Here is a 13,145-nt window from a genome sequence, read left to right on the forward strand (position 1 = left end):
AATGGGTGTCAACACTGAGTATTAATCACAATGTCTATAATCATGATATCTGAGATTCAAAATATTGAGACTATAAATTCGTGATTTAAAAACAAATTTGACTCATAGAAGCAAAACTTTTGTGATGCCCATAATTTAAATATATATGTATTTAGGTTCTTTTGGGTTTTTTTGTTTTGTATAATCATACTTCTTAACTGAAAGGGAACTTACAGATCATAAATTCTACCAGAAGACTTTTTTAAACCTTGGAATTTTTGTAGAAGCAATACCATTTTGTAAACCATGCAATTTCCAACAAAAGATATGCTTTGTTCAATGGTTATAAAATGTTTACTAAATAAAAGAATGGGGCCTCTTTAAGATGATGTTACGTCATTCCTTGACTAAATCTGAAAGCATCTTTCGAGGTATTTGCTAGGAGAGGGAGGAGGGGTTAGGCAGAGGCAGGAGAGGCTCTAAACCTGTTGAGTGAGAACCCTCATTGAAATAGCAGGGGAGCCCTAAGACAAGTCTAGATGTCAGTGTTTGACCTCTCCGGGCCTCTCAATTTTTCCTTAGGAAAAATGGTTTTGATTCTCTCAAGGGTCTCTTCTAGCTTTAAAAGAGATAATAATATCTGTATTCTAATTAGCAACTAGTTGCTGGTTATGATAGTTGGGGCTAGGGGCCAGTGAAAATGCCTGTGGAAGGAAGATTAATATGCCACTAGTTAGGGAAGAATTTCAGCAATTTCCTGGACTAAACTTTTTATTTGTTTTAAAACCCTTGCTCCAAGCAGGATATAAATAGTTTGGATAAAGTGGTTTTGTCTAAATTGTTTCTTAAAAAAAAAAAAAAAATGTGGTCAAAGACCATTTAAAAAACCTCCCATTTCATTGCAGACTGATTGATGACTTTTATAAAATACAGTTAAAATGTTATGGCAATGTCAAATTGCTAAAGAAGCTTCTAAGCACCTTCATTTTCTGAACTTATCTCATGGTGGATACTGGCCCTTGGGCCATACTCTGAGTGCCAGGGCTCTAAGTAAGCTTTTCTTAAAATAAAAAGCCCTGGAGAGCCTGTTGCCTTTGACATCCCATTTTAGTTATTAACTGGCATAAAAACCTGTGTCTTTCAGTTGGGAAGGATCTTAATACCTTAGATAAATGGAAAAATTTCCATGCAGCTTGCTCTGCAGTCTTCAAAATATTGGTGTTGAAAAATCACAGAGTATAAAAATTGTGTTAGAGTGGAGGAGTTTGACAGTTTTACAGTAAATTTGAACATTGTACTTAAATACCGACCCATGGAGTTTAGAATCTGTTTCTGTTACAGGATTTGCCAGTTGCTTGATATATGTTTCTTAATTCTAAAATATAAACAATGGTTACCTTGATACAGGATTATGGATGATTTTATTTTCTTTTTTCACATGATTTGGTATTCTCCAAAATCTTTACAATGAAAAGTCACTTTTATAATAATAGCAAAAAGATATATTTACATTAAGGAATGTGTTTGTTTTCTTTTTCCCTCCAAGATAAAATACATGAAGTTCACTGGAATATTCATTATCCAGCCCTCCCCTCCAAAACCACAAGTACATGTAACACACTATATGTTGTTGAAAGGTTTTACATGTAAATTCCAGGCATATTTCCAGAAATATGATGACTGGAAATATAAATACATCATTGGCTCTGGCTTAAGTTTATTTATCACAAACCATTTTGGTATTCAGCTAGGAAAGCTGAATGTCATACAGTGAAATCACCGATCCTCAGATGACTGTAAAGTAAATAGAAAATCCCAGGTGCATCTTATTATAGAGACCTAGTTCTTGGGTATTTCATGTTTAAAAAATAAGCGTTATTGGGCTTCCCTGGTGGCGCAGTGGTTGAGAGTCCGCCTGCTGATGCAGGGGACACGGGTTTGTGCCCCGGTCCGGGAGGATCCCACATGCCGTGGAGCGGCTGGGCCTGTGAGCCATGGCCGCTGGGCCTGCGCGTCCGGAGCCTGTGTTTCGCAACGGGAGAGGCCGCAACAGTGAGAGGCCCGCGTACCGCAAAAAAAATAAATAAATAAAAAATAAGCGTTAGCTATTTGTGTTTCTTATACTTTTAATTTTAGATTATGTACTTGTTGAAAAAATTAAATCTTTTAAATTTTACCCTTAAGTATGTTGGACATTATACTTTTATCAAAAGTAGTTAAAAGCTGTTAATGAATTTTTTTAAATTAATTAATTTATTTATTTTTGGCTGTGTTGGGTCTTCATTGCTGTGCGCGGGCTTTCTCTAGTTGCGGCGAGCGGGGCCTATTCTTCCTTGCGGTGCACGGGCTTCTCATTGTGGTGGCTTCTCTTGTTGCGGAGCACGGGCTCTAGGCGCGCGGGCTTCAGTAGTTACAGCACATGGGCTCAGTAGTTGTGGCTCACGATCTCTAGAGTGCAGGCTCAGTAGTTGTGGCACACGGGCTGAGTTGCTCCGCATGTGGGATCTTCCCGGACCAGGGATCGAACCCGTGTCCCCTGCATTGGCTGGCCGATTTCCAACCACTGCACCACCAGGGAAGCCCTGTTAATGAATTTTTTAAAATAGATTTTGTTTTTAGCACTGGCTGGAATCTTGGAGATCTTCTTATGCAGTGACTTACAAAAATTTTTTGACGAAGACCCATAATAAGAATTTCATTTTACACCATGACTCTATATATCCATTCATGTATAAGAACCAAACATTTTATCAAACAAATTTAACCCTATATACAGTGTACTCTTGATATCTTTCTTTCATTTAAAAAATTGTATGCAGCCTTCTAATGGGGCACAGACCTGCTGTTTGACCTCATGTTTACTTTTTCCACTTTTACAGATGAATTTTTATTTGCATCACAGTGCTACTAGAAAAATTAGACTTTTAGTATGTGTAGAGTGGGGTTACCTCAAGAGTAGAAATATTTAGTTCTAGGATGGCAGATATTCGCTGTTCATGTTATAGCCATATCGTAATACACCGTTGCCTCACCATCCAGTCCTAAGGAGAGACATTGCTGATTGAATATGGCCTAACACTCTTTCCTGCTGAGCCAAGAAATATCCTTAGAATCCTGTTCAATGTAATAAATACCAGTTCATACAACACTATCAATTAATGGGTGGAGTGCTGACCTTTACCTAAAATCTTTAGGCCATCAGATTAATTTGCCTCCATTTTGTGAAGACCGCAGATTATTTAGACCACCCCACTCCTTTCATGCATTCCTTCCCAATCAGATTGGAGTAAGATTTAAGAAAAGAGCCCTTCCTTGTCTTCGTCATTAGCTTTCTCTCTTGTCATATGGTAAGCCTTGCTCTGCCAATGATCAGCTTTCTCTTGAGTCATTTTTTTCTCACTGCATTCTCTTTTGGGATTATGAATATAATATGTACATAAAGCATATAGGTTTTCTGTACAGTGCCTGTTATACAAAAGTTGCTCAATAAATACTGTTATTACTATTCTCAAGTGTTTCACTATCCCCAAATCTCTCTCTCCCGAGTTTCAGGCCTCTTGGGTCTCTCTGGCTACATGTTCCATAGACATTAATTTTATTCAAGCAATTTCTATTGGAAATCTTGAATACAGTTAATTTCATTGCTTTTATTTCTATCTGTGATTTTTGGTGGCCTAGGCAAAAATATGACATTCATTAGAAAGAGAAAGCATGCCAGTTTTTTAAGGAAGAGACTTTACTCTGGGCATTATAGTCAGAAAGAAATTTCTTACAGTAAGGGTTATTAAGTGACAGATAGTGGTTCTCAAAATAGTTTACAACAGGTGAAGAAGTGGATCTGCATGAAATATAACTTTGGTAAAAGGATTCTAAGGGGGTTAGGCTAATACATCCCTTTGACCTAACTTGATCTAATTATGGAATACAGATTACCTAGAAGAAGGCAGTAGATGCATAGTCCCTTTACTCTCTTGCCTAAATTATACTTTCTCTGAGCCAGTCATTCAGCAGAATCTGGATGGCAGATGTACTTTGAAGTAACAGACTTTGATGAGGTTTTGGAGTATTATCTTTATTAGCTTTCTATATTGCTGATTAAAAGTTGCTTACTTATATGTGCTTTTGAAACCAGTGAGCGATGGAAGGGTTGATGTTCTATTAGGAAATCATTGATGCCGGATAAAGACTCTTAACTAGCATTTTCCAGGTATATAAGGTATGTGTGTGTATATATATATATATATATATATATATATATATATATATATGCAGAGATAAACCATAATAGTACCTGTAGGCAAAGCCAGCATTTCATCAGAAAGCAGCTTTGTATCCCCCTCCAGCCCTTGAACAAGTGTTATCATTGGGATATACAAACTTTTCCCCCGGGATATGTTCAGAGGGCAGTAATTTCCCTCAGGTATACAGTAGCATTTTTAGGTTAACCAGTCAATGTCAACTCTGAAGTGTGACTTGAATAATGTTCCTCTGAAACTTAGCAGCTCTCGGAGATTAGAGCATCGCTAATCTACTTTCTCTAGAGGTAGTCTAATTTGTACCTTTTCTTTACACTCTATTAATATTCATACATTTCATAAGTACTATATTGAAACTTTTGAAGGACTTACATTTATGAACTGTATAGAGCTATTGCTTTTTAATGAAGATATTCAAAACCACATGTTTTCAGTGTGGTAGCATAATAAGCTTATCATTAATAAACATAATTCTGCAAAGTTCTCCAGCTTAAATTGCTCAGTGTAACTACATATTCTTTTCAGTGGGAATTATATTCCTTGCATTTTTCTCACTACTTCATGTGAACCTCCAAATAAAATTTGAATTTGATCAAAAGAGAGGAATACAAAGAATATGTAGTATAAGCGTGGCCTGAGATGGGAAGGAGAACAATCCTCAGTTAACTCACTGATCTACTTCTTCACTTATGAATAATGAGCAGTTCTGAGAAGTGACTTGTATCCTTTCAGAGAGCTTAAGAAGTAGCAATTTCTCTTTATTAAGAAACACGTATGTACATGACTTATGCTACACTAGTTTTGCCTTATTTTCTACATATTTAGCTTTTGTTTAAATGCATAAACAAGTTACTAAGATTACTCATGGTATTTCATGTAAGAAGTAATAAATTGATTAATTAAAAATTAATTTTACTTTTAAGTATGGTAAAATCATTGAATCTTGAGATGACTAGGTAGGGGATTATTGTACCATTCTCTCTACTCATAGGTATATTTGAAAATTTTCCTTCAAAATCAAAACTGCCCAGTAGAAAACTGGTGTAAAAAAATTTTTTTTATAGTAACAGTATATTTATAAGCCATGATTATCAATAAAATCAGGCTTTCCCAGTCATGTTGGCTGGTATGGGAAGTTTGTGAATGTTCGTCAATCTGTACAATACTTCCCACATATCAAAAACTAACAAAGCGGGGCTTCCCTGGTGGTGCAGTGGTTAAGAACCCGCCTGCCAACGCAGGAGACACGGGTTCAAGCCCTGGTCCGGGAAGATCCCACATGCCGCGGAGCAACTAAGCCCATGCACCACAACTACTGAGCCTGCACTCTAGAGCCCGCGAGCCACAACTACTGAGCCTGTGTGCCACAACTACTGAAGCCCGCCCGCCTAGAGCCCGAGCTCCCAACAAAAGAATCCACCACAATGAGAAGCCCACTCACTGCAACTAGAGAAAAAAACACGTACAAGGGCTTCCCTGGTGGCACAGTGGTTGAGAGTCCGCCTGCTGATGCGGGGGACACAGGTTCGTGCCCCGGTCCGGGAAGATCCCACATGCCGCGGAGCGGCTGGGCCCGTGAGCCATGGCCACTGAGCCTGCGCGTCCGGAGCCTGTGCTCCGCAACGGGAGAGGCCACAACAGTGAGAGGCCCGCGTGCTGCAATATAAATAAATAAATAAATAAGTGAAACAAGATTTAAAATAATAATTAAAAAAAAAAAAAAAAACGTACGAAAACCCAGTGCAGCCAAAAATAAATAGATAAATAAATAAACTTATAAAAAAACTAACAAAGCAATTGCAGTCTATTGATTTTTGCCTTTATTTTGTATCAGGTAGTATTAGTAAGGTTCTGTATAAACTTTAAGACATGCATAGCAGTTCTTCTTTACCTTATGGCCTATTTCTCTCCCTTGTTTCTCTTCCTCTAGAGGTATATTGCCACTGGCGAACTGGGGAAAGCTACTGACACGCTAGATTCTACAGGGAAAGTAACAGAAGAAAAACCTTACGGTAAGAAGTTCATCTTAGGTAGTCCTTGTTTTTAATATTTAGAGAAAGTTTCTCTGAATTCAGAATTTAAAATAAATCTCATATTCCCAGTGATTTTAATTGTCAGTACATTTCTTTGGGTTAAGAAGGTTGGAAATGGTTTATCACATATTTGCTTATTTGGTATGTCTGTTAATAAAGATTTATAATAATTACCTCTTTTCCTATAATCAGTTTTTCTTTAATGTGCAGAATTCTTCCAAATAACTCCCTTGCCAAAAACCATTTATAGCTAGGATTTAGGACATTTTTCCTAATGAATGTGAAACAAAGCAGAGAAACTCTCTTGCTAGATTTTACCTGCATCTTGCCATTGTTGTTTTGTTTTTGTTTTTTATAATTATCTCTTAGCTGTTGAAATAAATGTACTACGTTTAGTACTTTAAAATTGATCATATTCCTGTGCTTTTGGAGTATGTAAAAAGATAAGACAAAAGGAAAGCTGTTTCTCTAGCAATAAAGCAGAACTCATTGGGGCCCACCTTAATTTTTCTACCATTCCTTCTTGCACTACTTTAAGAAAGGACAGATAAATGAAATGGTTTCCTAGCAATTCTCATAGTGCTTATGCTATTTATAATGCAACAGTTGTGGTTTTTGTACAGTCAGTTCACCTACATTATTGTGTCATCAATTGTGAATTATTTGTAAGCTTCCTGGGTTTCTTTTCTGCCTGGGCTTAATATTATCTTTTTTTAATGTACCTATAGGCAGTCTAGCATCTGCTTCCCTATGTTTTTATGTTGAGTGGTCTTAATATATATTACATATCACCCTAGTAGTGAGACCAACCTTCTTGTTCATAATAGCTTCACTTGTCCAGTTAACATTTATATGTGGCTTAGTATCTTGCATGATTAATCAAGCACCAAAATGAAAAGAAAAATCACTGATTTATTTTGAGTCTTTTAAAAAATAGATGTTGAATTAACCTTGAAATTATTATTATTATGGAATAATAGCAAATGCTCACTTAATGGAAACCCAACTGCAATCTTCAGCCAGAATGCTTTTAAGATTCAAGCGGCCTAGGAGGATGTCAGCGATTTCCAGAGTATCCTACAGTATATGTCAGTACACATATAGTTAGAAGAACGGTGAGGAAGTGAAATTGGTGAGACTTGGTTGGATGGGGTAATGACAGAGAGGAGGTTGTTAACCACGATCTAGGTTTCTGGGTTGTAAAACTGGTTACATGATGGTGCAGTTCGTTGAGTAGGTGATATTAGAAGAGGACCAGGGTGATGAAACTACTTAAACATACTCTTCCTTCCTGCCCTTAAGCATTTTGGAATTTTTACAAACTCTACTTTGTATTGTATCATTTATAACCTTATTTACTTACCTTAAAGAAAGCATATTAGTTTGTTAAAATCGTCTCATTATAATCTTGAAAAGCAACTTTCTTTAGGCCCTGAAAAGGAGCGCTCCCTATAGTTTATTGAATAGTATTTGTAGTCCCAGAAAATGAGAGCTCAGAGAATTTTGCTGATTGACGTGATTTTTCTGTATGATTTCTGTAAATCAGTAAATGTTTGTCATCTGTTTAAGCTGTACAGCAGGATACCAGGGGGAAGATAAATATAAGACCTACCCTGTTTCCTTAAGGAACTTCTGTCATATAGAGAACTAAGACCTATGTTCTCAACCCTCTGTGAACTAATACGAAGACCTATAACCTATATTTTCTAATGGCTTCTTTATTATCCTGAAATAAAAGTCAGAGGTATTCTCCACTACCTACATGTTAAAAAAAAATCAGTGTTAATACAGTAAATGGACTATAAAGAAGAAATAAAGGTAATTTGTAGCAAAATAGACACATCATTTTGTAAATACACAGATATTACTACATGGAAAGTCTTCATGAAGTAGTCATATATATATTATATATAACAGATACTTATACATAAATCACTGTGAATGCCACAAGTCAAATGCGGACTGACAGGAATGTTGTATTGATGACTCAGCACTGGAAAGTTCAGTGTATGTAAGACTGTACAAAGAATTCTGCGTTTAAATGGGAAATGGAGTTATGTTCTAGCCTAAGGTAATTATAAACAGACTTTCACCCACATGAACATCTGGCAGACCTCCAGAAGTCATGCAAGGGCATAGGACAGTTCTTCACTGTGCTGTACCACTGCACATTGCAGGAAATCTAGCAACCCTGGTCCTCGCCTATTAAGTGCTGCTGATGTCGCCACCCTACCCAATCATTATAACAATCAAAAATACGGTTCTTAATTAACCTGTTGAGAACAACTGACATCTGGATAAAGTAAGGCAGTATGCAGTAAATGGCAAGTGAATGATCTTAGGTCATTTTATCCTATCTAGACAAATAATATATATATATATATATTTTTTTTTTTTTTTTTTTGCGGTACGCGGGCCTCCCACTGTTGTGGCCTCTCCCGTTGCGGAGCACAGGCTCCGGATGCGCAGGCTCAGCGGCCATGGCTCACGGGCCCAGCCGCTCTGCGGCATGTGGTATCTTCTCTGACCGGGGCACGAACCCGTGTCCCCTGCATCGGCAGGTGGACTCTCAACCACTGCGCCACCAGGGAAGCCCGACAAATAATATTTTTAGCCATAGAAAATGAGTCTGTAGCTCGGTAGACACAACGTTCAAACCATATTAATAGGGGCCCTTTCTTTTATTCTCTATCCTGACACCTTCTGTTATTTCTAAATAGTGTTTTTCACCATTTATTAAAAATCAATCTTTGTGCTAATACCAAACTATCTTAATTGCTATAGTTTTAGAATAAGTCTTGTTATCTGAAAGAGCAAGTTTTCCTCCCTTTTCTATTTATTTATTTATTTTTGGCTGCGTTGAGTCTTTGTTGCTGCGCGCAGGCTTTCTCTAGTTGCAGTGAGCGGGGGCTGCTCTTCGTTGCGGTGCGCGGGCTCCTCGTTGCGGTGGCTTCTCTTATTGTGGATCACGGGCTCTAGGTGCTTGGGCTTCAGTAGTTGTGGGACACGGGCTCAGTAGCTGTGGCTCGCGGGCTCTAGAGCGCAGGCTCAGTAGTTGTGGCGCATGGGCTTAGTTGCTCTGCAGCATGTGGTATCTTCGCGGACCAGGGCTCAAACCCGTGTCCCCTGCATTGGCAGGCGGATTCTTAACCACTGCGCCCCAGGGAGGCCCTGCTACCTTACTTTTATAGATTTTCTTTTATAGGTTTTTTTAATAGCTTTCTTATCAAAGTAAGGAAATTGTTTTCTATTCCTAATTTGCCATTTGTTTTTTTAATCATGAGCAGCCATTGAATTTAATCAAATTTTTTTTGTATCTGTTGATTTTCCTCCTTAGTCAAATATTAAACTAACTTTACATTTCCAGAATAATCCCAACCTGATCATAATATGCTATCCTTTACATAAATTGTTGGATTTAGTTTGCTAATATTTAGTTCAGAATTTTTGCATTTTTGTCTATGAGTGAGATTACCCTGTATTTTTCCTTTCTCTTAATGTCCTTGACTGGTTTTGATATCAAGGTTATACCAACCTCATAAAATGGGATGGGGAGTATTCTCTCTCTTTTTTTTATTCTCTGGAAGAATTTATGTGAGATTGGCATTATTTCTTTTTCTACTGTTTGGTAGAATTTACTGGTAGACATCTGATTCTGGAGTTTTCTTTATTAGGAAGCCTTTTAATCATGGATTAGATTCCTTTACTAGCTATCAAACTTAATATTTTTTATTTCTTTTGTCATTCTAGATCATTTTTCCCCTAAGAATTTGTCCATTGCATCTCAAATTTCCAAGTTATTGGTATAAAGTTGTTCATTGTAGTCCTTTAAGATTTTTCTTTTTATTTTGAAATAATATCAAACTTAGAGAAAAGTTGCAAAAATAAAGCCATATTTTTATAGATTTCAATGTACAGATCTTTCACTTCTTTTGTATATGAAATCTTTAAGTCCTTCGTTTTTTTAATGCTATTATAAATTGGATTTTTTAAATATCAATTTCTGATAGTTCATTGCTAGATATACATAGATGGAGATGAGTTTTGTGTATTAATCTTATGCCTGTCAGCCTTGCTAAACTCACTTATTAATTCTAGCCACTTTTGTAGATTCCTTGTTAGGATGGGTCTAACGTAGACTTTTTTTTCAGGTCTGCATTAGCCCTACTCCAAAGGCATGACTTTTCTTGGGTGTCTATCGAGTGCTGGGGTATTCAGCAAAGTTTCTTCATTTTGGGGGGTTGGAATTTGGACATCTTCCAGCCTTGTAAGAGGTTTTGTAGTAGCTCTTTTTTAACTTTGTGAAGACTCACTATATATATGCGCAGCTTGGAATTTAGCCAGTTTCAAGTGGACCCCTGTAGACATCTCTTTCTCTGTGTAATGCTCTCAAATTCCAGCTGCTGCCACTTCCCCAAATTCTGATCTTTGCTCAGTGTTCTGTTTGCTATTCCCCTCCCTGCAGTACAGTTTAGAAAGCACCCCTAAGCAAAAGCAAGTGATTGTGGGCCTTACCTTGTTTTTTTCCCCTTCTCTCAGGGATGATAGTCCTTGCTATGTGTTGTCTAATGTTTGAAAACAATTGTTTGCTGTATTGTTTCCAGTTTAACAGCTGCTTTTGGTGACAAGGCTTGTCCAGTAACCATTTAACTCTATCCTGGGTGAATTTTTTTTTTTAAGTCTTTATTGAATTTGTTTACAGTATCGCTTCTGTTGTTTATGTTCTGGTTTTTTGGTCATGAGGCATGTGGGATCTCAGTTCCCCGACCAGGGATCGAACCCACACCCCCTACATTGGGAGGCAAAGTCTCAACCACTGGACTGCCAGGGGAGTCCCTGAATATTGTTTTTTTAAATCCATCATCCTGCTTTTAACTCCATAGTTCAGCTAAGTACCAGCTTTCATGTTGGAAGTTCACTGGAAGAGCCAATAAATTTTAAGCAAATAATAACATGTAACATGGTCTTGTATATATTAATTTTATGGGAGTGACTTTAAAAAATTAATTTCAAATGAATACTATCACATTGATGATTTATTAATTTGCTAAACAAAGAATAATTACTCAAGCTCTATGGTACTTCTATTGTACCTATCATCTTCTACCAAAGGTCCTTCTTTTGGCCAGTTATTGGATATACTTGCTTTAGAGATTTTATTCTTGATTTCTTTTTAAATCCTTTGGAGGTAGAGTCTTTATTCTTATAGGGACAATGATTATTATTTGGATCAGACTAGTATCATGTTTCAGATATAGCCAGCATGCTTCACTACATATTAAAAATATCTAAAATATTATATTTGCTTTTATTGTAAAATAACTTGCTGCATAGGCTTTCTGTCTGGTGATTCGAACATCAAATGAATGATTCCTTGGTGACTTTTAAATGCTCTTTTAACCTTGAGATTCTATTATTCATCAGCAAATTAAATTCAGCAAGAATGTCTTTAGTACCATCTTAATTGTGTGCATTATGTAAGAGGAAAAGCTATCTTTGCCTTTAAGGAGATAAGAATTCCATTGGTGAGGTAATACCTACATATATATAGTAGGTGACAGTTAAAAATTGTGAATGATTAATTTCAGAATGAACAGCAAAACCATAAATGCCTAGGATGCATGGCAGAAGTAGAATGAGAAAGAGTACATCTTGTCACCTTGTGTGAGGGAATATCAGTAAAAGAGCCACTGAAGCAGAACAAAGGAGCACGCATTGGCAGGAATGTCAGTAAAGAGACCAATTTGGCGGAAGTAGAAAGCTGTTTGGTCTTATTTTTAAAATGTGTGGCAGACTAGATTGTGAGCTATAGCAATTTTATCAACAGTGGCATTTCTTTCAGCAATTGCCAGCATGGTGGTCATGTTGGCTGTCTAGATTTGGAAGTTTTGCATAACTAAGGTGCCACCAGTAATTATGTTTTAATGTTTCAGTAGAGTAAAAAATTTTCATGGAAAAATCCATTCATATCATGAGATACATCTGTTTGAAAAGCAGTTTGAACAGAATAGGCTTTTCAGATCTGCCTTTTTGGAGCTAGATGTTAGAGAAATTCTTTTGAGTTCTGTAGCTCTCCTCTGAGTCTAGTAGATTCTGGTCTTTTGTTCATGTTTAGCTTGTAAGGATCAAGGTCACACTGAGGTTAAGACTCTTTTGCTGCATTGATATTGAAATCTGGACACGTTCCATGCTGTCTCTTAATTTTTATTCTGTTGTTTGAACAGTAATTCAAAGCACATTAGTTTTTGTTTAATATTGTTCAAATAAAATCAAATGTGACATGTATACACCAGAATAAAAAGTTTAAATAAATTTCCTACAAAGTGAAAAAGAAGACTGTAATTTCTTTCCATCGCTATAACCTAAACAGGTTATAGAATATTTCTGTAACTTAGTTTATTACTGAATATGAAATATGGATAGTCACCTATCTATATGTGAAAATCCCAAATATTGAATTTCAGTGTGTTATAGTTTTCAGTTGTTAAAATTATAGAACAGTACTTTAATATTGCATCATTTTGTTTGAAAGAGTATCATATACAAGCTGAAAAGCTTTATCTGACTAAGACAGATAAAATCTTTGCTATGTATATTCTCTTTTTGCACTGGCTTATTTTTGAGGCAAAAGCCAGACTCCTGACTGCAATTCAAAGAGCAGTGAAGGAGACATAAATACAACTTTACTTGGGGACAAAGTTAATGTGAGTGTGGAAAATGTATACCATACAATACAACAGTTTTGAAATCTATCAGGTAAAATTTTAAATGTGGTTAGTACTTGATAATCTACAATAACTTATTCAGTTATTTATAATAGTTGATGCCTGGAAAACCTTAGAAATGAACTTTACTGGTATTTTTCTACTTACTTTCT

The 13,145-nt window shown here is 36.5% G+C and overlaps 1 protein-coding gene across 1 annotated transcript in view; it reads left to right on the forward strand.

Annotated features, from left to right (window-relative positions):
• TRUB1 (TruB pseudouridine synthase family member 1) overlaps window positions 1-13,145 on the forward strand; it is a gene marked incomplete at both ends in the record, with an annotated part of 28,930 nt that overhangs the window by 10,700 nt on the left and 5,085 nt on the right. The window contains one exon of the mRNA XM_079705289.1: window positions 6,166-6,247. Within this exon, the coding sequence (XP_079561415.1) occupies window positions 6,166-6,247 (82 nt within the window). The remainder of the gene's footprint in view (window positions 1-6,165; window positions 6,248-13,145) is intronic.

Source organism: Hyperoodon ampullatus, assembly GCF_949752795.1.
Source record: "Hyperoodon ampullatus genome assembly, chromosome: 1".
NCBI classification, from domain to species: Eukaryota; Metazoa; Chordata; class Mammalia; order Artiodactyla; family Ziphiidae; genus Hyperoodon; species Hyperoodon ampullatus.